We start from the raw sequence: 25,834 nt of genomic DNA on the forward strand, positions 1-25,834 counted from the left end.
TGCATACTGCATACTTCTGTACTGGAAGTATGTACTTTTTTATCGGCAGAGTAGTGCATACTTCCTCCAATCTAGTACATACTCTCTAAGTATGCGATTCCGGACGCAGCTTATCACTTAGGCACTTGCCAGCGACTTCTGACCTGAGTCGAACAGAGAGCCGTATCACGTATGTACCATTCCTCATGCGGGTGCCTGGACCAGCCAGCAGAGGCCGCAATTGCAGCAGCAATGAGGAACCTAATCGCATTGTATTATCAGATACATCTATTGTGAAACAGTTATAGCTTAGTGGTTAGAGCTTCTGACTATCAATTGAAAGGTTGTGGGTTTGAATCCTGGCTCTCGAGCAAGACCTTTAACCCTCTTGGCTCCAGGTGCGCCATACAATGGATGACCCTTTGCTCTGACCCCAGCTTCTTAACGAACTGGGGTATGTGTTTAAAGACCCCACACACCTAGTCTAGTGTTCACAATCTCAGCGCTGATGTGCTAGTGGAATATCCCACTGCACTGAGGTATGTGGAAAAATAATTTCATTGTACTGCACTTGTGTATATGTATATATGACAAATAAAGGCATTCTATTCCATTCTAAAAAAAAAAACGTCCAAACGCTGACGCACATTCTATGCCAAAGTGGGTAAAACACTTTTCTAACACACAGCACTTGGCCGCAAAGGCAGTAGAGTAGTGGCCCGATTCGGTGCTGTGCAGAGGGGAAATTACCAGTGAGTCAACATGACAGTGCTAACTCGGTTCAAATCGCTTAATCCAGATCAAGAGCTGGAATCCGGTCCGAATGCAGCTAAATCCCTGCACACTTTTAGTTTTACCATCTGTACCCTGTTCAACAGCAGAGCGGTAACATACATCTAATAGAAGATAATGATTTATCTGCAGAGCTAGAGTTGGATTTAATGTTAATAATATTGCTCATCTTATAACCTACTAATCTTTAAAACCTAAAGTTGGATCACAACATGATTAAACCATTGGTAACAAGGCATTTATGATTTCAACTCAAAATTGCTTGTACTAATAAATAGCTGGCTGTACACATGGCCATAATTCACAATATATACTATAGCAACTGTATGTTTACTTTGTGTGTGTGTCTGTGTGTCTCACCCTGCGCATGGCTGGTCGGAAGCTGTGGGCAAGTTTGCGCAGAGAGCTCAGGTCCTGCTGGAAGCCCTGCAGCTCGACCGGAGAGGCTGCCGACGTCGAGCTCTGCTGGGGGGACGAAGGTGGACAGGCCTGCTGCTCCCGCCACAGACTGGTACGCGTCACCAACAGCAGATCACACAGCAACAGCTGCACCAACTACGTACGGAGGGGTTAGAAACATAGACATACGGTACATAATCAGCACCTGGTTTGTTCATTAATTATTAATTAAAATCTATATTGCAAGTAATTAAGACAGGGATGCATAAATATTATCTTGCATATAAATGACAGCAACATGGTGTTCCACAAGGCTCTATTCTAGGCCCTATGTTATTACATTTATCTTCTTAACCTTTTCTGGACCATGGGAATACTCTCTAGACAAAACAATACAGCACAAGGGACTACGCACGCATTCATTTAATCACTCACACCTAAGACCAATCCACCATCTGCATATCTTTCAAAGGTGATAAAACTGTTTTACCCACACAGATACAGGGAAGTCATTCTCGTGACGAGATTTGAACTCTCAGGACCCTGGGACTGGGCAGAATCCAGAATCAACAATACCTGTTGTCCCAAGGGTGACATAGCCATAGGACAGTCCAACTGCCCATTCTAGCCTCTGTCTACCACCAAAAGGACCTACGAATTAGCACACAAGCGTCAAAACTGGACCCCAATTAAGGTTGCCTGGTCTGATGAATCCAGTTTCCTCTTAGATCATGTGGACAGTCAGGCATGTGGGCGCTGTTTAATCAGAAAAGATAACACCAGGATGCACAGTAGGACCATGGCAAGCCAGCGGAGAGAGTGTGATGGACCACGCAGACTTTTTAAGGCAATGGTCAGTGAAGTCGCTCTCTTTTAGCACCTAGGTGTTGCCCTGGCCTCCAAATGTCTCCGAGCTCTATCCAGTCAAGCAGCCGATCGACCACGCAACATAGCTTTGAAGGATGCAGTATCATGTCCCTTTAGGTTCTGATCTGGGCCCATTAAAGTTCTCTCTTTATATAAACACAGTCACATGCCCGTGCCATTTTCTAGCACAATATTGACTTTTACTTCTATTCTGATGACAAACGATGACAGAAATGACAAAGCAGCTGCATGGCAACCCAGCTCTGTGTTGCACTGAAGAAGCATTGCACCCAGTGCATACACATGCAATGCAACTACAATGCACCACAGCTCGGGTCAAGGCAGGATAAACTCCCATCTAACAGAAAACAGAACCTGCACGTCCACCCACCCTCCTAACCTAATTTAGCATAGCCAATTCATTGCCGGGGACCCCGACGGCATCCAAGCGTCCAGCTTATGACCACGTAAAGGCTGCCATAAATAGCCAAACATGCAATGTATTACATGAGTGTTGTGTGAAGCCCACAAACATATGACATAAGTGCGTCGTCCCAGGTGTCCCAGTGGCCGATGCTGTAGTAAATCACGTTTACCCCACAACTCTTCTTTTTATAACCACATCTGTGTGTGTGTATACGTGTTGGCTGTCAACTTTTTCAGTTACCACACCCTGTAAAAATATGCAGTGATAAAAAGAGAGAGCTACATGTACAGTACCTTGTCTAGGGTGCTGCTGCTGCCGTGTGGCCCCAGATTGAGACTGTCTCTGAACAGGCTGCTGGCTTTCTCACAGTAGCTCAGACTGAGCTGCCTGTTCTCGGGTTTGGCCAGCAGGGCGCGCACTGCTTTGAAGGTGTTGAGGCAAGCCTTGGGCAGAGGACTCCTACAACACAGACATAAATGCATTTCAACACGTTTTATTTATCATCAATAGGCTGTTTGTTTATCAGGCATGAATGTTCTAAACTAGAGAAATGTACAAGCACAGATTTTATTATGCGTGTGTGTGTGAGTGTGTGTGTGTGTGTGTGTGATCGATACTCACTCAGCTGACTGCAGGCTGCGTGGAAGATGTTCCACAGCTGGGTACAATCTCTCCGCCGCTACGTCATCTCCCTGCAGCCAGTTTATAATCACCACGGCAACCGACGACCACCATTTAGAGTGAGGGTCACAGCCTGGAGCATTTTTAAAACACCTGTCAGACTAGACATTATTGTAATGATGTCCTTATGAAGCTGCTACACACATATCAATGTGTGTGTGTGGGGGGGGGGGGGGGGGGGTTCCACATGTAAACATCAATGCCATAGGTCATAAGTCATATTCCAGATTAATGCGGACTCAAAAGGCATGTGAATCAGAACAAGGTGGTACTGACCGGTGACTGTGGCCATGTTGGAACCAATGGCGAAGGCCTGGGTGGTAGCTCCAGCTGCGTCCGAGGCACTGGTCAGCAGCTGTAGATATTCCAGAGCATCTGCATACTCTCTGTTGATCCACACAACACAAACACAGTCAGTTTGGTCCCTGGCAGTTAGATCAGACTGTTTCTTTCACTATGCTTGACAACCAGTCCACACATGGGATCATAAAAGGACATTTGCTTGGAACTACTATGCACAAAATTATACAGACCCTTTGTTGCAATTCCAGCTGCAAATTCTTGGACATGCCCCAGCCACACTGATTTAGAGACCACCAATCCCTTCTTATTCTCCCACACTTCAGTGGATTTGCATGCGAGGTCGGCATCCCATACGGAGAGCCACGCCCCGATCTCTGTCCTCCTCCACTTTCTGTGCAGGCGCACTGGGCAATCAGGGTTCTTACACAGCGTTTGATAATCCCACCCCTTAATCCGGTCTTTCCCACCTAGCAGACTGGAGGCCAACCGGTAGCAGAATTGAGATTCGAATCCGGGAGCTCAGAATCTCGGCGCTGGTGTGCTAGCGGATTATCCCGGACATGGTTTGATGAGTCTGGTGTGAAGGAAGTCCATGGGCCTGCACAGAGCCCCATTATCAACCCCCAGTAAACACCTGTGGGATGAATTAGACTACTGCAAGCCAAGCATGCACAAACCAGACCTCACAAAGAATTTTGGACTAATTGTCTTCATATTAATGCCAGCAGTCTTGGAATGGGATGTCAGCAAGTTCCTTGTCAGCATTAATGGGCCAGTGATAGCTCAGTGGTTAAGGTTAGGGGTGTGCTATATCGTATCGTTCACGATAATACCGGTATAATTTTTAAAACGATACAAAAAGTACCATATCGTAATAAAAGCGATATTCTGCGTACTTTACGTAATGACGTCACACAGCTACGCAAATGGCGTACGTTCGTTATCGTTACGTGGGTCATTTGGGTACAGTAACGAGTATGGCGGAACGCGGCTCTGCGGTGGAGGAGCTCGTTCCAAAACTCCAGGTCCACCATAAATTAATCTTTGGCAACCCAAACCCCAATCACAGATTGCCGGCAGCTTTTTTGCAGAAGTATTTGTGCACGCAGGTTTACAGGGACGCAAATCAACAGCCCAAACAGCGCAGGAATACTCTCAACATTAATATCAACCACCAACACAGATTACTTAGTACTAATACTTATACTGTACTTAGTAGTAATTGTGGCGCGCTACGAGTTCCAGTGTTGCCAGGTTGGGCGGTTATCCGCCAAACAATTTAATAGCAGTTAAATAACACTTCTATTTAAAAGAAAATATTCCGTTTTAAAAAGCTCCAGCATTGAAGAAGGTTATTAAAAGTAAAGTCAAATTTCAATGCTGATTTGGCTTAATAGTGTTGGTCAGTCTGTATCATATTGTTGAAAGAAAATTATTTTTCCATGCATTCACACTGGCATGTTCTGGGGTTCAATTGAGTGTCATCATTACACACAAGTTGGCAGCCAAATGATAAAGTATTGCAAAGGAAAATCTTTGAAATTCTTTCTCATAATGTTAAGGAGGTTACTAAGATAGATAGATAGATAAGGTTGCTATATATTGCAATGGTCTCAGTCTGGCCACCCCTATGAAAATCGTCTGACTTCGCCATTACATTATGTTACATTATTTTTACTGGAAAGACAAAATAAAGAAAAGTGTGTGTAATTCTTACATACTTCCTACATTTTTTTACGATGTGTTAACTTATATTACTTCTAAATAAAACCTGAACATTATATTTTTTTTGCAATAGTGTTTTCTCGAAATAAATAAAATATTTTTCAGTGTTTTGTTATATCGCCAAAAATATCGTTATCGCAAAAATAACCTGAAATATCGTGATATTATTTTAGGGCCATATCGCCCACCCCTAGTTAAGGTACTGAACTAGTAAACAGAAGGTTGCCGGCTCAAGCCCCGCCACCACCAAGTTGCCACTGTTGGGTCCATGAGCAAGGCCCTTAACCCTCAATTGCTCATTGTGTTCCGCTCACTGTGTAAGTCGCTTTGGATAAAATGCTGAAAATGTACATGTAATGCCTACCTGGTCAGTGAACATGAAATACCAGGGTAATATACATCACTCACCCTTGGCCCTCATCTGGACTCTTGTCTCCATGTGGCTGAGCGACACAGTACAGAGCCTTTTCCAGCAGATGCTCCCTGAATGCCTGGGTCACCTGAGCCAACGGGTCCACTGCAAGCACAGAAATCCAGCAAAACAAGCATGAGTGTCTAGAATCAACATCACATACGGTATATGAACAAAAATATTTGGACACACCTTCTAAATACTGAATGTTTCAGCCACAGCAACTGCTAAGAGGTGTATTAAATCAATAATGTAAAAAGGAAATGATATGCCTTAGACTTTGCAGCAACAGTTTAAAGAAGGCCCTTTTATGTTCCTCAATTACTATGCCCCTGTGTACAAAGCAAGGTCTATAAGTGCATGAAGAAGAGCTTGATTTAAATCTATTAAGACTTTTGACCAAATACTTTTGACCATCATGTGCGGCTACTTTAAAACAGCCCTGCAGCACCTGGCTGCTCGGATGTTTGACCACAGCGTGGACTGACCCGTGTTCCCGGCCTGGCTGTAGATGCTCTCCTTGGGGACGCTGCGCACAGACCAGTCACCGTCCACGAAGAAGCGATGACCAAGAGGGTGGCACAACCACTGCATGGCAGGAGGAACACTGCCACTGGAGGAGAGACAGGCCTGACGAGCTCGACTCAGGAAGCCACGCTGCCAAAGAAAAACGACAAAAAAAAAATCCCAATGAATAAGTTACAATAATTAATTCATTTATTTATACATTCATTAAACGCATATTTAAGGAGGCTGTACCCATGTCTAAGATGAGGAATTAGCAACGATAGTTAAACAAAATGATGACACCAAGGATGCTATCTACCATCCTACTGGATCTTCTATGATAAACTATACAACGGGGGCGTTTGGGTGGCGTAGCGGTAAAAACACTGCTGAGACCCAGTGTTTAAATCTCTGTTGTGCTATCTGGTCGTCATTTGGGCAACTACACAGCATCTGCCATGTCAGAAAATGGGCGTGTGGTCAAACAGGCAAGCCATTGTGAGGGAAATGAGAGTAAAAACTGTGGCGACGCCTAAATACAGGAGCAGCGGAAATGAAGCCGCTCTAAATGAGCAATACCGAGGTTCTCGTGCTCTGCTGCCCTCTGGTGGTTACGGCTTTTAATCCTCCATTGTCTTCCATCATAATAAAAAATTTTGGCCGGTTGTTCATTTGGGGGGGCGGGACAAAGAGCCGGATGTGGGTCTCTCTCTGTCAGGATGCGATTACGACCTCTGCCGGCTGATTAGAGACGCCTGCACAGAGATGAGGAGGAGTGCCCTTAGGGTGTGTGTCTCCGCATGCAACGCTAGGTGGCACAATACTCATCAATGTGTGGGTGGCAAAAAATGCATCCGGCTTGCTGCTCATATGCCGGAGGGGATGTGGGTTAGCTTCGATCTCCTCGGTCAGGGCAGGGTTCGGCATGGACAGAGAGGAAGCACGATGCAAATTGGACAATTGGACGCGCTATAGGGGGAGAAAAAGGGGAGAAAATGCAAAAAAAAAAAAAAATAATAGTTTATCGTGATACAATTTGAGATCGTTTTATCGCCCAGCACTAACTCCACCCCCTGAAGAAACTTGGGCCAGGCAAATGTGAATGAGTAAATGAGTGAGTCACCTTGTTTGCTACTTTGGTATTAATGGTATAATCAAATAACCACCTACGATGTCAGATAACCCCTCCTTACAAGTGTGGTAGGCAGAAAGGCATATCTGAACATGTGAGGTTGAGCTTTAAGGCAGATGTAAGTATGTTCGTTAGACTAGACACATTTTTCCAGACCACAATTATGCTCTACACTCTTGTAGTCGATCTGCCTTAAGGTTCTAAGTTCTGGAATGCCTACTGAGATGTAATTAGGCTGACTACAGTCATAATTAAATCATCAACCAGTCTGGCTACTCTCCTTTGATGTGTTTTTACTGTTAAAAGCAAAAAAAAATCCACAAAATCAGTCGTTTCTGAAGTGTATCATACAGCGATCATGATAAGAGCTCTTACAGATGTGATGTGCAGCAGTCGAGGAAGGCTGGTTTTCACTCTCAGGGCGGCGGAGACGTAGATCTCGGCTAGCGTTGCCACGGAAAGACAGTCGCCAGCGCATTCGGCCAGATTGACCGCACTCAAGGCCATGTGCACCGCAAACAGGTGGCTGCCACCCAGCTTCCCTGTACAGACACAGTAACCGTTCAGTTACCCGCTCTACCCAGCAGCCCTTGAGATTCTAACAAACAGCCTGTTAGGTGGCCTCACCGGTCATATGGAGCTGGTGCAAACGGTGGTACACGAGCGCCGCGTCCCGGCTGCTCTTCCGGGCGTCCTCTTGCAGAGGCCGGTCGGCTCGCAGAGCCCCGGCTCTGCAGGCCAGCCAGCGGCCCACCCACATCCTCTGCAGCCACAGGCGCAGGGTGGACCAGAGCACGGCGCACGCCAGGTCCAGCTGAGAGGTGGGCAGGGGTCGGCCCAGAGCTTTCAGACACGTCCACAGGTTCTGGGAGGCCTGGGCGAAGTCTCCCTGCGTAAAGTGAGGACAGTAGTAGTTTTAGTACATAGAACTAGATACACTATAGCCAAAAGTATGTGGACATTCAAAAGTATGAGCTTTTCGGACATTCTATTCTGGAACCAAGGTGTTTAATGGGGATGGGTGCAGAAAAGAGCCTTCCCCAAACTGTTTTCACTGATTTTATATATCTGTTAGCAATGGGTGTAGCTGAAAGACCTAAACTTGAAACACACACACACTATATATATTCATTTGTTTTACATCCATTAAAGTGGGTGGTGCAGCTGCTAGGGTACCTGGGTTTGTTTGCATAATTAATAAAAATCTGGCCAATCTGGTCCCACTGTGGTTTACAAGATGTACCGTAAAGCCTCCACAAGGGGAAGTTTATTTCATGTTTATGTTCCTGCTAAAATTTGTTGAGTTAATTATTATTATTTTTGTCTGCGACCCATTTCTTTTGGCTTTTTTTTTTTAAAACCCTGGCATAGTGGTAACAGCAGTGCCCGAGTTACGAAAATTCAAATCCCGTGCTGGGCTCACAAATACATAGGGCATGGTAGGTCCTGAACCTAGCCATTCAGGGGACACGTATCAGTGCACTCTTAGTGCCGGTCCCAAGCCCCGGATAAATACGAGGGTTTTTACGGATAATCATACGTTCAACCCCCATTACTCAATACTTTGTAGTAGCCAAAAAAGCCGACAGTCCGGACAGCTGATTGATGCTGGTTCTGCCCTTGTTTGTGTGTTTTACCCTGGCCAGGTCCAGGTCTGCTTGTTTGCGGTGTCTCCAGAAGAGGACTGAGGATTCAGAGTGAGGTCTGGTCACGGGTTCTCCATAAACCAGCAGCTTGATCAGGACTCCGGCTACTAGAACTCCATTCAACAACCACATAAGCAGAGTAGGTAGCATCCAGTCCATCCAGCCCCATGAATTAGCTGCAACACACACACACACATACACACACATTACGATTTTTATTATCAATTATTAAATGATTATTATTAACTATTTTATTATTTATTAAATATTATTTAATATTAATTTAAAAAAAACAATAAATAAATAAATCTAGGAGGGTTTTCACAAGATCCTAAAACTATTAATAATATTAATAATAAATTAATATTTATTAATAAATTAAAAATAAATAATCACAAAAATAAATAACAAATAAAAAAAAATGTAAATAAAAAAAATGTAAATAAATATTAATAAAAAAAATTAGCAGGAGTTCAAAGTACAGCAAAAACATTTTCCCCTCATATTTAGCACTATACTATTAATAATATTAATAATAATTAAACATAAATTAATAAAAATATATATATAATAATAAAACAAATAAAAAAATAAAAATTAACATTAATAAATAAATTAAAAGCAGGAGTGGACATCTTATTTTAAAAAATGAGCATTAACATGGAGTTGTCCCCTCTTTGCAGCGCTATCAGGCTCCACTCATTTATGAGGGTTTTCACAAGATCTTAAAGTAGCTTTGTGAAAGAGATTTGTTAGGTTAGGCACTGATATTGAATAAGAAGGTCATGGTCAGGCAATCTGAGCCACTTTATCATGCTGGATTAAAAAAGACCTTCCCCAAACTGTTGCTACAATGTTTTGAAGCTTATTATTTATTTACACATCTGCTAGCACCACATGTGGCTGATAATCATGTAAATAACTGATACAAGACAACAGCGCCTCCTATTGGTTAATCGAGGCACCGACAGGGGCAGTGGAAGAACGTGACGGAGTCAGTCTAAGACCCTGCAGTCATAGTGACCATACCTGTGTCCTCTAACCCCAGCATGGACCTGCCAGTTCCGGAGTGCCCGGAGCCAGTGACCTCTCCAGCACTGCTGCTGCTGCCGTACATCAGAGACGCCAGCGGGTTAAAAGAGAGGAAGAGAAGAGTGAAGGCGCACAGAGCCATGCGTGACCGGTCCAACATCCCGCCAGCAGCCCTCTCAGCATGAGCAACCGGCTAAAAAATACAAGGAGACACATGATCACTGTACAGTACTGGATTCATGTTATACATGTGAAGCTAATTTTCAAATCTTTGCAGATGTATTACCCGGGTGTCATCTCCCATGGGGCTATCTGGTTCTGAGTCGCTGCTGCAGTGGGAGAAGGGTCCGCTGGGTACGGGGGAGCCGACATCGGACGCTGGAGGAGTGGGAAGCTCGCTCTTCACGTCTACATCCATGGCCACCAGGTCCTTCAGAGACTCTGAAAATCATATCTGATCAATGACAAACCAACCATAGCTGAAATAAGGTCTACCAAGGTCCACTAAGGTCTACCAAGGTCCAGTTAAGTCTACCAAGGTCCACTAAGGTCTACCAAGGTCCACAAAGGTCTACCAAGGTCCACTAAGGTCTACCAAGGTCCACTAAGGTCTACCAAGGTCCACTAAAGTCTACCAAGCTCCACTAAGGTCTACCAAGGTCCACTAAGGTCTACCAAGGTCCACTAAGGTCTACCAAGTTCCACTAAAGTCTACCAAGGTCCACTAAAGTCTACCAAGGTCCACTAAGGTCTACCAAGGTCCACTAAGGTCTACCAAGGTCCACTAAAGTCTACCAAGGTCCACTAAGGTCTACCAAGCTCCACTAAAGTCTACCAAGGTCCACTAAAGTCTACCAAGGTCCACTAAGGTCTACCAAGGTCCACTAAGGTCTACTAAGGTCTACCAAGGTCCAGTTAAGTCTACCAAGGTCCACTAAGGTCTACCAAGGTCCACTAAAGTCTACCAAGGTCCACTAAGGTCTACCAAGGTCCACTGAGGTCTACCAAGGTCCACTAAAGTCTACCAAGGTCCACTAAGGTCTACCAAGCTCCACTAAAGTCTACCAAGGTCCACTAAGGTCTACCAAGGTCCACTAAGGTCTACCAAGGTCCACTAAAGTCTACCAAGCTCCACTAAGGTCTACCAAGGTCCACTAAGGTCTACCAAGGTCCACTAAGGTCTACCAAGTTCCACTAAAGTCTACCAAGGTCCACTAAGGTCTACCAAGGTCCACTAAGGTCTACCAAGGTCCACTAAGGTCTACCAAGGTCCACTAAGGTCTACCAAGGTCTACCAAGGTCCACTAAAGTCTACCAAGGTCCACTAAGGTCTACCAAGGTCTACCAAGGTCCACTAAAGTCTACCAAGGTCCACTAAGGTCTACCAAGGTCTACCAAGGTCCACTAAGGTCTACCAAGGTCCACTAAGGTCCACTAAGGTCTACCAAGGTCTACCAAGGTCCACTAAAGTCTACCAAGGTCAACTAAGGTCTACCAAGGTCTACCAAGGTCCACTAAGGTCTACCAAGGTCTACCAAGGTCCACTAAAGTCTACCAAGGTCAACTAAGGTCTACTAAGGTCTACCAAGGTCTACCAAGGTCCACTAAGGTCTACCAAGGTCCACTAAAATCTACCAAGGTCCACTAAGGTCTACCAAGTTCCACTAAAGTCTACCAAGGTCCACTAAAGTCTACCAAGGTCCACTAAGGTCTACCAAGGTCTACCAAGGTCCACTAAAGTCTACCAAGGTCCACTAAGGTCTACCAAGGTCTACCAAGGTCCACTAAGGTCTACCAAGGTCCACTAAGGTCTACCAAGGTCCACTAAGGTCTACCAAGGTCTACCAAGGTCCACTAAAGTCTACCAAGGTCCACTAAGGTCTACTAAGGTCTACCAAGGTCCACTAAGGTCTACCAAGGTCCACTAAGGTCTACCAAGGTCCACTAAGGTCTACCAAGGTCCACTAAGGTCTACCAAGGTCTACCAAGGTCCACTAAAGTCTACCAAGGTCTACCAAGGTCCACTAAGGTCTACCAAGGTCCACTAAGGTCTACCAAGGTCCACTAAGGTCTACCAAGGTCTACCAAGGTCCACTAAAGTCTACCAAGGTCTACCAAGGTCCACTAAGGTCTACCAATGTCTACCAAGGTCCACTAAGGTCTACCAAGGTCCACTAAGGTCTACCAAGGTCCACTAAGGTCTACTAAGGTCCACTAAGGTCTACCAAGGTCCAGTAAAGCGACTATAGTCAAGCATATACACCAAGTGGCCAAAAGTATGCGGACACCTGACTATGACCTCGTTATACAGGTCGTTCCAAAACCATGGGCGTTAATACTAAGCTGGATTAACGTTTTGTGGCTTTAACAACCTCCAATCTTCTGAGAAGGCTGTGTGTGGGATATAGTGCCATCAGAATTCCAATTCTTCCCATTAGATTGAAGTCAAAAGTCACCAAGCCATGTCTTAATGTCAATTACCTAGTGCACAGGAACAGGAGATGTTCTTTATTTCATACAACTGGTAGCAATGGGTGTTGCTGAAACTCCTAAAGTCAATAATTAGTCAAAAATAAGGGCCAGCTGTAGCCTAGTGGTTAAGGTACTTGACCAGTGATCAGAGGGTTGCTGGTTCAAGCCCCACCAGACCAGGTTGTTGCTGTTGGGCCCTTGAGCAAGGCCCTTATCCCTCAATTGCTAAGACTGTAACTGTAATGTAAGTCGCTTTGGATAAAGGCGTCTGCTAAATGCCTAAAATGTAAATGTAATGTAAATAATTAGCAGGGTGTCCACATACTTTTGACCATATAGTATATAAGTACAGAGTCATAGATTGAAATACATTTCCATAATGTTATGTAGAAGGACTCACTGTTCTTCTGATTGGCCATTTTCAGAGCCATGTTCTCCTGCTTGAGCTTCTGATTGGACTGTTGCAAGTAGCGGATGTAATCGATGGCTTTCCTCAGGACTGCTGACTTATTCAGCTAAAACACACACACACACACACACACACACACACACACACACACATTTAAATCCCAAAAAAAAGTATTCATACCCTGTTCCAACTGGACGACTAGCTTTGATCCCATGCATTACGTCAATGTGCCATCTCACTAAACTTGGTTTTGACTGTCTATGGCTTTTTTTCAAGTGACCCATATTTGGTCCATGATTGCCAATTTTGCCAATTAATTCAAATGATGGCAATCTGGTCCCACTGTGGTTTACAAGATGTAACGTAAAGCCTCCACAACGTGCCTGTTTATGTGCCTGTTGAAATTTGTTTTCCAAAAGTGGTTTAAGGAAGGAACAGTGGTAAACCGGCGACAGGGTCATGGCCGCCCAAGGCTCATTGATGCACGTGGGGACCGAAGGCTGGCCCGTGTGGTCCGATCCAACAGACGAGCTACTGTAGCTCAGATTGCTGAAGAAGTTAATGCTGGTTCTGATAGAAAGAAGTCTGGATACACAGTGCATCACAGATTGTTGCGTATGAGGGAGCAAAAGGGGAACCAACACAATATTAGGAAGGTGGTCATATTGTTATGCCTGATCGGTGTATTTGGCCTTAAATATAGCATACACCACCTTTGCACGGTTCACTAACTAACCCGGGAAATCGTTCTGTGAAAGGATTTGTGCCAAAATGTATATAGGGAAAACGTGCTGGGAATTAAATACATTAAACATAAACCAGTAAACATAAACCAGTCTGTTAAACTTGTGCCAGAAAGTGTCAGACCTTAGCCTCAGTGCCGGCCACCAGGTCCTTAAGCTCGAGGATCTTGTCGTTGATGGATGACCGGTAGCGCTTCTCGATGGCGTTGTGCGCTGTTCGCTTTTCACCCTTGTGAATCTGTACACCTGGCTTATTACTGATGGATATACGGTTGATTGGCAGCTTCTCTGCGTCCACCACTACTGGAAGTGTGGTCAGGATGGTGCCACCAGTCATCAGAGCCTAAGACATTAAGAGACGAGAGCAGGAGTTAAAATGAATATTTGGGTGACAATTATGGATTTTTTACCCCTATTCTAGTCATGTCCAATTACCCTGATTGTGTCCTCTATACTGATTCGACCCTTTTGCCGCTGACTGAGGACGCCACTCAACTGACTTGCGCCCCCTCCGGCACGCAATCAGTACAGCCTGCATTTTTCACCTGCACGAGCCGAGTTCATACACAGAGAGACACCGCGCACGGAGGGTCACACCCCCTCAACGTTATTCCTCAGCCCTGTGCAGGCGCCGTCAATCAACCAGCAGGGGCTGCAGTCGTACCAGTTATGAGGACCTATGCTCCGACTCTACCTCTAAGCCCCTGAACAACAGCCAAACGTTGTTCATACTGCCCAACCCAGTCGGAAAGGCAGAGCTGAGTTTCGATACGATGTATCCAGAAACCCAACTCTGGTGCGCTAGCGTACTTTACCGCTGCGCCACCTGAGCGACTGACAATTATGGATTTTTAACCACCTACCGAGGTGCCTTATTTCGAAATAATCTGACAGAATGACGAGGGAGCATCCGTTGCGTCCTTAGCGATGAAGGCAATCCCAGCATTCAGTGCGGCACAACTTTTCTCACAAAAAATTACAAATACGGTGGACGAACGCAGAGCAACAAACAGAGTTACAGAAACCTGCTGGACATGGGGGGAGATGGTCTGTGCTGGGGGACTGGAGGAGGTGGTGAGGATGGGAGATGGGAGATGTGGGTAGGTTCTGGACCTGGGCCTGGATGGTCACTGGTTGAAAGGTCTGTGATGGGCTGGGCACACTGGGCAGGGGCTGAGGAGAGGCCTGCTGAATGTAAATAAATTGTAATTGATTTTTAATTTGTATAAAGGTGCACAAGTGTCATTTATTTGCAAAAACGGTGGGAGATGTTAGCTGGCATCCTAGCGGGTGGTGCCGCCTCAGCCCATTGATTTGAATGGCCTAGGGCTAACTGTGTCAGCCTAGTAATCGATGAACTGTGATGACGTAATCGCTGTCTAAGTAGTGCGTCCAAATAACCTGCCTTCTAAGTCGATGACTAATTAGAATCCTCTCTACTTAGGCAGCTGCCCAGGTAGGCAGTAGGCAGCAAGGCAGCTCACTAGGTTTTCGAACAGACCCTATATGTCCTAGATTATCCTCATCCTTATACGAAACGGGATGAAAGACGTGCACCTGTACCTGCAGTGAGGTGCCTTGCACTGGGGCTGTGGACGTAGCGAGAGTCGTGATGCACGGCGATGCCACCGTAGTTACCATGGATATGTCAGGCTTCAGAGTGGTAAGCAGGAGAGAATCGGCCTTGATGAACTGAGGTTGCAGCAAGACCTGCAACACACACGAGAGGCGGTACAGTTTGTATTGATTCTGTTTAAATGTTAAATAGAATTACAGCATACAGCATACAGCATGGTTGACACAGTATAAACGTGCAAACGCAGACTTACAGGAACCTGCTGGACATGGGGGGTGATGGTCTGTATTGGGGGACTGGAGGAGGTGGTGAGGATGGAAGATGTGGGCAGGTTCTGGACCTGGATGGTCACTGGTTGAATGGTCTGTGGTGGGCTGGGCACACTGGGCAGGGGCTGAGGAGAGGCCTGCTGAGCAACTGCTGCAAATCAGAGGAATGAAAATACATCACAATCCTTATTCAAATGTAACTCAGATTAATAGCATGTTGTCCTTTGATCTATAATTTTCTAACAAGATTATGATGCAGGTCTAATTGGGGCTGCATCCATCTATCCACCCATCTACCCATCCATCCATCCACCCACCCATCAATCCATCCATCCATCCATCCACCCATCAATCCACCCATCAATACATCCATCCACCCATTCACCCATCTATCTATCTATCCATCAAACTATCTATCTATCCATCCATCCATCCATCCATCCACCCATCTATCTATCCATCCATCCACCTATCTATCCATCCATCCACCTATCCATCCATCCATCCACCCATCTATCTATCCATCCATCCATCCATCCACCTATCTATCCATCCATCCATCCACCCATTCACCCACCCATCCACCAAACTATCCATCGAACAATGGACGCAAGGTGGTAACATGAACAGGGCGCCAATCCGTCGCATGACTTTTGCCCCACCCCCCACCCCAGAAATGCCCAATGGAATGTGCAGAACCCCGGCTGACCAACAGCACTACTGAGATTCAAACCTGGATCTCATGGGTGGTGGGTGCTGCAGCATCCGAGCTCTTGTAACACTATAGTAAAAATCTAATGCAATTATGCATTGAATTAGTAAAACAATGTAGCACCTGGACATATACTGCAATGTGTATTATGTTTCAGCAGTGTTAATATGGGAGGTCAGGCAACCAACATAACTCCCTCAGTCCTATGTACGCTCTCTATGTACGCTCTCATGTATAAACACACCTTTGAAAACATATAGAAATCACACAAAGCATCTGCTCAATCCATTCCACAACAAATGTCTTGCCTAGTCGATCTAATCCAGCAGTAGACTCACACACGGGTTGTGCGACGTGGTTTGTGCACCATGACCCGTTCTTCTATCTCTTGTACAACTTTCCCATAGTGAAATGAGGTCTGACCTGCTTATTTATACACAGACAGACCCACAGAGAGCAATGCACTGTAGGTCTAGATGCAGAGTTGCAGTATTTGGTAACAGTCTAGATAAGCATAAGCATATGTTAGACACGATCTAGGGTCAGAGAGTTTCTAGGATTAAAACAATGGCCTAAAATGTATAAATATATGTTATATAGGTTCAATCATATGCTTTCAGTGAGATTGTGTGGCGTATAAGATCCATGCTGCTTGATCACAAATACAGAAGATGCATGGCGGTACATGAGCCTAGCCACTTGGGGGGTGGGGCACTGATTTGTGCCTTAGTACTGGACTATTGGGAAGATTTGGACTAGGGCTGCAACTATCGATTATTTTTGTAATCGAGTATTCTATCGATTATTCCAGCGATTAATCGAGTAATCGGATAAGAAATACTTTTGCTTTAACAAAGAGCCAAAACAAATACATATTAGATTAAATAAGACGTTTCTTAAACCAAACTGTACATTTGTATTCCTTGCATACAGGACAGTTTAACATTTTTTAAATGCAAAAATAAATAAATAAAAAATAAATCAATTTACTTTTAAAATGTAAACAGGCAACCTGAAACATCAGGTCATCAAGTCATAAATAATAATAAACAAAAATACATGAACATAAGCCTGTAATTTGTGCAACTTTCAAAACTCAAAGTTTCAGCTACAGCTCACGCAGAACATAATTTAATATTTTTTTAATTTAATAATTTAATACTTTAATATTTTGTTGGGAGGTTTTGTGGTGTTTGTAGGGGGATAAAAATCTGTCAGGATTGTGTCTCTAGATGAGGTAGATCTGGTGTGTGTGTGTGTGTATGTGTGTGTGTGTGTGTGTGTGTGTGTGTGTGTGTGTGTGTGTGTGTGTGTGTGTGTGTGTGTGTGTGTGTGTGTGTATGTGTGTGTTTGCCTAAATCTTCATAAAAGCCTGTGGTGGTTGAAACGAAGTAAAGTCAGTAAACATGAGTAAAGTAAACACGACGCTCTGATGGTGTGGATGTTATACTGAGTTTTTGTTTTGTCAGCTTAAAATGATCTCAAACTTTCTGTGGTTTTCTCTGTCCAGTCTCCTCCTGTTCGCTATTTTCTCTCTATATTTTGCAGTCCGCGCTATCAAATCTCGGCTGCGTCCTAAACCGATACGTTCAGTTCGCAGGAGCGGCGAACGTGTCCAAATACGTAGTGTTCATTAAACTGTCCGCAAAAAGAACCCGGATTAAGTCCTGTTAAGTTCTGTTTATGTTTAAGATATCTGGGACGCAGCCCTCAGATTCTTCACGTCACCTGCACACAGCGTTAAACACGCTGCGCAAAAGTGAAAGTCGTCCGTGTAAAACACCGTGAGCTGTATATGGTTGTGCGGATTAAACGATTCCTCGATGCAAAAAATGTGACTCGATGATTTTTAGTAATCGATTTACTCGAGTTACTCGAGGAATCGTTTCAGCCCTACTTTGGACCGTCGATTGGTCCAACAAGAATGACTTAAAGATTATATGAAAAGCCTCACCAGAAGGGCCCTATATGTTTACGGTTTACAGGACAGAAGGTCAGACAAGCTCAACGTCAGGTGTCCATATACTTCTGGCCATATATGGCATGTAACATCAGAATCAAATAGTGTCATGCATCACCTGATACTATTTCAGGTGTATTAATATAGGTGAAAGGTTACAATAGTGAAGCCAAAACAACCAGAATATAAAGACACCCATAAAGTCATGATTGCTGATTAAGAGTTCAGATTAGGATAAGGTCTAATAAGGAAGATTCCAGCTAGGTATCTTATATTTATTGGAGTGTTAAGTAAGACCATGCACTATGATGCAATAAATGACATCATGATACACTTCACATGGTGAATAACACTGAGTAATAAAAATACCAAGTAGGTGATGTGACAAATAGTCTTTTAGAGAGCTGTATAGCGTACCATCTATAGTGCTGGCACTTCGACGGGCCAGCAGAGGCCCCAGTTAAAGCAGCAATGAGGAACCTAATCGACCATTTAACACACAGTCAAGTTTGCCTGTTCGATGCCCAGCAAGGTCGACAGCACGGCTCGATTCAAGGTCGAATGCTCAAGATCTCAGTGCTGATGGGTTCTCAAAATGTACAATATAAAACAAAGAAAATAAAGTGCTCCATTACCCACGTATCCATTCTGGTTCACGTAGTTAGTCAGCGTCTGCTGAGGGCTGGGGGTAAACACGGGGCTCTGTGCAGCCTGACTCGGAGGGCGGATGACAGGCTGAGCTGTCTGAACCTTGGGCTGATTCACCTGGCTCGAGGTCACGGGCGTAGAGGTCACCTGGGTCGGGGGTGACTGCTGGAACGGGGTCGGATGAAAGACCTTTTCAGGAGTGGAGGTGGTGCGGTTGACGGGTGGTCCCAGCAGAGCATCCAGGTGGGGGCTGCTGCTCAGGATGGAGGAGTTGGATGAGTTGGGTGTGGAGGTGGGGGGTGTTCGGGGAGAGGGAGCTAAGGTGGAAGGAGTCAGGGATAAAAGATCGGGTGCTGAAGACGGGGGTGGAGGGAACTGAGGGGGGTCGAACAGCCCGTTGAACTCCATGTCCTGACTGTGGATGAGTTGGAGCATGTCTGGAAAAAAAGACACATGGAGGTTGTTAAGTTGTTTTAAAGTGGATTAGCCATATATTAGAGCACAATCATAAACACATGAAAAAACCCCTTTATTTTAACGTAAAGTTCTACATTTGGGGCACATCTAAGATCTTCTGGCAGTTTGTTCCAGTAGTATGCAGCACCATATTTATTTTGGACTCTGGGCTCAACTAGCTGACCTGAGGTTGCCTTTCTTTAATCAAGGACCGTGAATAAAGGGAAGGATACAACCCAGGTCCTACTAGTTGTGCCACTGTGCCCATATTTTGATCCAGTGGCGGCAATACTCTTGTCCAACTTAATTCATAGTGTCACACTGCAGTATCAGTATAAATATAAATAAATATACTGTTAATTTTAAAAGTTATGATCAGTCATGTGTCATCGCCATGATGCATGCAAACCTGTAAAATAGTTCCTATGTTTTCTATTAGAGAAATTTCACTGCTCTCATGGACACGCCACCCTGTACAGGATATACAAAGCAGTGCACGAACTGTAGCTATATTATAATTTCTATCATGTCATTATTTAAGATTACACTCCTGGATATAAATATTTCCCCGTGACAACATCTGCCAGCTCCACAACCAGTAAGCTTTCTTTAAAGGTTTCAGCATAAACTGCCGATTACACTTGTCTATCACGTGTGTCTTTCCCTATTCTTCCACTGCTTGTGTCACCAGACAGTAAGAGTCAATGATTCAGCGACTATGAGACCCCCCGTGTGGTCCTTTCTCTCTCCGACAGGACCAACTGTGTTCTTTCGTTCAATATGATATTTTATATTTCCACATTTTCGGCATTTTCGGCATTTATCCAAAGCGACTTACATTACAGTTACAGTATACAGTCTGAGCAATTGAGGGTTAAGGACCTTGCTCAAGGGCCCAACAGCAGCAACCTGGCAGTTGAATTTAATCAATAGCGAATGGAGGGAAGGATAAACCCCAGGTCCAACTAGCTGTGCCACTGTGCCCATATCTTGATCCAGTGGCGGTAATACTCTTGACCGACTTAATTCACAGTATCACCCTGCAGTACCAGTATAAACCAGCATTGAGCAGACGCTTTTATCCAAAGCGACTTACATTACAGTTACAGTGTACAGTCTTGAGCAATTGAGAGTTAAGGACCTTGCTCAAGGGCCCAACAGCAGCAACCTGGCAGTTGTGAGGCTTGAACCAGTGACCTTCTGATTACTAGTCCAGTGCCTTAACCACTCGGCTACAGCTTGCCTCATTTTCAATATGGCCCAATGTGACCCAGCAGTTTCTTTTACAATAGATACATGTTCAATTTGTCTCTACATAAAGTAAATAATAACAATAATCTACATACATTATTGTAGTTATTAAGTGTTAAATAAAGCAATAAGCCACGAGAGGCCGTGCATTACTGTGATTTTAGCACGGGGATGACGTTTTTGGCACGACGCGAAGCGTGCATAAAACGGCGGTCAACAAAAAATATAATAAATACAACAATGTTTAATTCATAAATGTATTTATCGTGTATAAACTTACAATAAAGCATTCTTCCGCGACGCAAAATAGTTCGATTAACAGTGTTGCTAGGCAACATGAGGGCGAAAATAACATTCACTTTTTCGATTCAGTGGCGTATTAATATGGAATGATGTGAGGTGGTCCTAGGTGTGCGTTTATCGGGGATTTTACAACGGCTTCGAACGCGGCTCAGCCAATCAGATTTTAGGACCGGAACTATCCGTTTTATAAAGGTCATTTAAGGCTACAGTGTGTCAGTAATCTTTTGACTAATGGGCAGGTTTTAGCTCTACACAATGCACAGTTACCATGCATCAACATGCTGCTCTCACTCTGCCAGTCTCTTGTTCTGTCTGCATCCTCCTGCCAGGTTGGAATTGGCATAGCAGTGTTTTGGATGAGGTGATCGCGTTCGACCAATCAGAAAGCGCCTTACAGCCTCAGCGCCACCAGACTCGCTCAGGGAAGGAGCGCGTGTTTATAGGGGGTTACTATCGGACACTGGGGTTACTTGCGGTTATTTAGCTTCGTCGTCCACATTGAATTACGGTTAGAAATGAACGTACAGGATTAGTTTACTCGCAAAAAACCTATTTCATGTTACAAAAAGAGGCCTGAATAGGCATTAGTTATTACCTAAAACATTTAAACGTGAATTTGACATTTATAAAAAACAAACAGTGCTTTCTTTGTAAATGTCTGTTTTAAATTGTCAAATTTACGTGTTAAATGCTTCATGTAATTATAGATATAAAACACAAATTTGTTGTGTGCATTACATATCACAACTAACATTTATTGTTTACTCCTAATTTTTAATTCATACATAAGACAAAACCGTTTTAATTTTTATTTTAAAGCCCAAATATAAATGCAATTAAATATAAGCAAATAGTTTATATAATTCCTATTTATATATTAAAAAAATATATAAATATAAAATTATATAGACATATAAAATCTGCACAGGATGAACGGGAGTAACCCCTGCCGACGTCACAGAGGGGGCGTGGCCACTGCAACTTGCAACAATGGCTCCTTCAAAACCTCTCTACATTTAATTAAGCAAATAAACTAGCACTTCATGAGTGTCCAATTAATTTAAATGTAATAGTTTAATAGACAAGACTAAATAATCAAACAAGGGTGTAGTTTATTCCTGGATGGTAGGAAAACCTGAAAACCTGCAGCCACACAGATCCTTTGTTGACAAGGCTGAACCCTGTCCTAGGTGCTTATTAGAATCACTGTGGTTTCAAATGGCACACAGTTAAAGGTTGTGGATATGTGGATGACTCTACCACACAGGTAGGCACTGTAGACATTGATGTGTATGTGTAGATATAGTCTGATCACTATGCCAGCATTTCAATGCTACTGAATAGTTACTATTCCCAATTTGTGCATCTACTTTCACTGAATATAGCAGCTTTGATTCAGATGTGTAGTAACACGTGTCTTTGTATAAAAGCATCTCTACTGGTTACATGCCTGTGGTTCAGTGGTTAAGGTACTGAAATATGAATCTGAGCAGAAAGCATCTACTTTAAATTAAATATAGCAGCTTTAATTCAATTTAATTTAACTCAAGATCCCCCCTACCCTTTGTTTCATTACATTATTATTTCATATAGAATATGTAGTGTTTTTATTATATTGTAATAATTACCATACTCTTGTGTAATAGTAATTGCATAGTATAGGTAATTTTTTTTTATATAGTTTCCTTACTTTTTTTATTTACTGTGCTTACACTGTACTGGAGCTGCTGTAACACTGGAATTTCACCCATAGGGATCAATAAAGGAATCTAATCTTAAAGCTGTGACTGCTGAGCCCCTAACATTACATATAATGGATTACATTTTCAGCATTTATACAAAGCTACTTTGTTGTGTCAGAATACAATCTAAGCAATTGAGGGTCTTGCTCAAGGGCCCTACTTGCAACAGTAGGCTTGAACCAGTGACCTACTGATTACTGGACCAGTACCTTAACCACTAGGCTACAACTGCCCCAGGATTAGGGCAACACGAGGTAAAGTGAAGCTGTTAATACACAACAAGCAGGGCAGATAGGGTAAAACATGTTCTCTTACCGTCAATATCGTTGAGTAAGGCTGTATCAATATCACTCGGATCATTTAGGGATAAACTTGGATCCAAGTTATCCAGTGATGGATCGTCAAACGACAAGTTATTCATTTTGCACCCAAAACGAGCTTCTCTTTTTACAGTTAACTAAAAAAACACACGTTATTCCATTTAAACGTCCTGAAATTCGAAGCAAAGAGTCTACTTAAAGCTACATTTGTTAAACATAGCAGAAGTTACTAATATATCAACAAGCTGCCTGCTTCCATTTCCACACTGCGCACAGGAAAAACTTGTCTCTAAACAGAGTTAAGTGGCTGCAGCAGCGTGCTAACCCAGCCTGAGAGCGGAGTGTGATTGACACTTGATCCGACCAATCAGAGCTCAGCTTTCCGGCAAAGTCAAACTAACTGCTTCAGCATACTGCATACTATCATACTTCATAGGATGTTGAAAGAACAATGGTAGATTTGGTGGTTGAGCAATTTGGCATACTATGTAGTATGGAAGTATAGAACTGAGCGCCTAATAGGATACATTGCATGGTGGATATACACATTTTAATAACAACAACAATTTTGTATCAATAGTTGTGTAAAATTGATTAAATTAAATACAATATAAAATAATACAAACGACACAAATTTAATTTCATGTGTTTATTGTTGTCAAGCGCAAATTACACGTGTTGCATGAATGTACAGTTTTCGTGCAACTATTATATTAAATCCATAAACGTATTACTAAGAAATACATTTATATACCATAATGATTATAATTATTATTCTTTGTTTACCAAACCTCACATGTAAATCCCAGATAAGAACCGGCAGACAAGACAGTCAGTGGGCCTGTCTCTATCAGCCAATCAGAGCGCCCTAGGGAGGGATTTGCTCAATCAAGTTTCACCGATCTGCAGAGTCGACTCCTCCTGTAGAGCCAGCGCAACCGACCAATAGGAAGACAGGATCCGAGTGGTGCGATGTGACGTCACAGCTGTGGCTCCCGCGTTACATCATGCAATTTCCCAATACAGAATTTAATATAATATAAAAATAATAGTATAATAAATAATATGACAAAATTACGCATTAAACACTCAGGTATTAAAATTAAAGTCATAAATACTGAATTATTTAATAGTGTACGCAAATAAAAAATGTTTACTATTAAACTATTAGTTAAAACTATTATGTAAAGTCTCAAATTAAACATATAGAATTATTAAAGTGAATATATAGATAATTTTAAATGATATTAAGTGATTTGTGGTACAACAATGAGGTTCCTAACAAAAACAAACCGAATACAAGCTAGGTGAAATGAGGTAAAGTGGGTCAATGACCGACAGTAACAGAGCTGACTAAAGGAGGCGCAGAAACTGTTCTCAGATCAGCTCTTCAAATCTGCCTCATAATATGAAGGCCAAACATGACACTTACAGCTTCTATTAATATAAAGTATTTACACTTTACAGATAATAAAAGGTATATTTACATATATTGTACACTCACTTTATTAGGCACACCATATATTGTACATTTGTAATGGGAAATATTCAACCCTCAATGGAAGATACACTCCTGTCCATTTTATCAGCTACTACCATATAGAAGCACTTTGTAATTCTAAATTACTGACTGTAGTCCATCTATTTCTCTACATACTGTTTTATCCTGCTTTCACCCTGTTATTTAATGGTCAGGACCACCACAGAGTAGGTATTATTTAGGTGATGGATCATTCTCAGCACTGCAGTGACACTGACATGGTGCTGGTATGAGTGGATCTGTCCACTCTATTAGACACTCCTACCTAGTTGGTCCACCTTGTAGATGTAAAGTCAGAGACGATCGCTCATCTATTGCTGCTGTTTGAGTTGGTCATCTCGTACACCTTCATCAGTGGTCACAGGATGCTGATTTTGCTTTAAACAAAGTCTTTATCAGTTCAATGATAAATAAAACTGCTGATAATAAAATCTACAGCTATTCAATTTTAAAATTCAGGCTATAAAATACAACTATAAAGTATAATAATACACTTTATTTATTAGGACTTTAACGTCATGTTTTACACTTTGCTTACATTCATGACAGAAACGGTAGTTACTCATAACACAAGATTCATCAGTTCACAAGTTTAATGTCAAACACGGTCATGGACAATTTTGTATCTCCAGTTCACCTCACTTGCATGTATTTAGACTGTGGGAGGACACAGACATGGGGAGAATAAGCAAACTCCACACAGAAAAGGCCCAGACCGCCCCGAGAGTGCTACCTACTGAGCCATCATGCCACCCCAGTTGAATGATACAGAACAATGAACAAAAAATTAATGATGGCTATTTTATAGTAGCAGGACATTTTTAATACTGTTGCAATTATTTACCACCAAATAAAACTGCTGATAATACATTTACATTTTTGGCATTTAGCAGACGCCTTTATCCAAAGCGACTTACATTACAGTATACAGTCTGAGCAACTGAGGGTTAAGGGCCTTGCTCAAGGGCCCAACATCAGCAACCTAGCAGTGGTGAGGTTTGAACCAGGAAACCTTTGTATTACTAGTCCTGTGTCTTAACCACTAGGCTACGGCTTGCCCTAATAAAATCTACTGCTATTCTGAATGACCCACTGTTGGGTTACAATACTAATACAATAATTTACATTTTCAGCATTTAGCAGACGCTTTTATCCAAAGCGACTTACACGATGAGCAATTGAGGGTTAAGGGCCTTGCTCAGGGACCCAACAGTGGCAACTTGGTGGTGGCGGGGCTTGAACCGGCAACCTTCTGTTTACTAGTCCAGTACCTTAACCACTGAGCTATCACTAATAATAATTGACTCTAAATCTTAAAATTCAGGCTTATAAGTACAAGTGTGTATTGAATCAGTACAGCTATTTACATTTTCGGCACTTAGCACCTACACTCTAAGCAATTGAGAGTTAAGGGCCTTGCTCAAGGGCCCAACAGTGCCAACCTGGCATTGGTGGGGTTTGAACCAGCTACCTTCTGGTTACTAGTGCACTCATACAATCAAGTTGCTTGTGAATGACATATGTAAAATGT

General features: G+C 43.1%; 1 protein-coding gene across 3 annotated transcripts in view; it reads right to left on the reverse strand.

The window, feature by feature from the left end:
* srebf1 (sterol regulatory element binding transcription factor 1) overlaps positions 1 to 23,004 on the reverse strand; it is a 28,842-nt gene extending 5,838 nt beyond the window's left edge. The window contains exons 1-17 of one of the 3 annotated variants that reach the window (XM_062984841.1): positions 22,759 to 23,004; positions 18,679 to 19,128; positions 15,356 to 15,519; positions 15,090 to 15,236; positions 13,651 to 13,869; positions 12,775 to 12,889; positions 10,189 to 10,343; positions 9,900 to 10,095; positions 8,862 to 9,046; positions 7,852 to 8,113; positions 7,600 to 7,766; positions 6,074 to 6,242; positions 5,582 to 5,690; positions 3,422 to 3,531; positions 3,086 to 3,218; positions 2,758 to 2,923; positions 1,132 to 1,326 (exon numbers count right to left, since the gene is read on the reverse strand). In XM_062984841.1, the coding sequence (XP_062840911.1) occupies positions 1,132 to 1,326; positions 2,758 to 2,923; positions 3,086 to 3,218; positions 3,422 to 3,531; positions 5,582 to 5,690; positions 6,074 to 6,242; positions 7,600 to 7,766; positions 7,852 to 8,113; positions 8,862 to 9,046; positions 9,900 to 10,095; positions 10,189 to 10,343; positions 12,775 to 12,889; positions 13,651 to 13,869; positions 15,090 to 15,236; positions 15,356 to 15,519; positions 18,679 to 19,128; positions 22,759 to 22,864 (3,048 nt within the window). In that variant the 5' untranslated portion in view covers positions 22,865 to 23,004. Of the gene's footprint in view, positions 1 to 1,131; positions 1,327 to 2,757; positions 2,924 to 3,085; positions 3,219 to 3,421; positions 3,532 to 5,581; positions 5,691 to 6,073; positions 6,243 to 7,599; positions 7,767 to 7,851; positions 8,114 to 8,861; positions 9,047 to 9,899; positions 10,096 to 10,188; positions 10,344 to 12,774; positions 12,890 to 13,650; positions 13,870 to 15,089; positions 15,237 to 15,355; positions 15,523 to 18,678; positions 19,129 to 20,678; positions 20,753 to 22,758 lie in introns of those variants that run through there. The other 2 variants (XM_062984840.1, XM_062984842.1) reach the window with 2 other exon arrangements.
* Positions 23,005 to 25,834: the final 2,830 nt, after the last annotated feature.

Source organism: Trichomycterus rosablanca, chromosome 22 (assembly GCF_030014385.1).
Source record: "Trichomycterus rosablanca isolate fTriRos1 chromosome 22, fTriRos1.hap1, whole genome shotgun sequence".
Taxonomy (NCBI): Eukaryota; Metazoa; Chordata; class Actinopteri; order Siluriformes; family Trichomycteridae; genus Trichomycterus; species Trichomycterus rosablanca.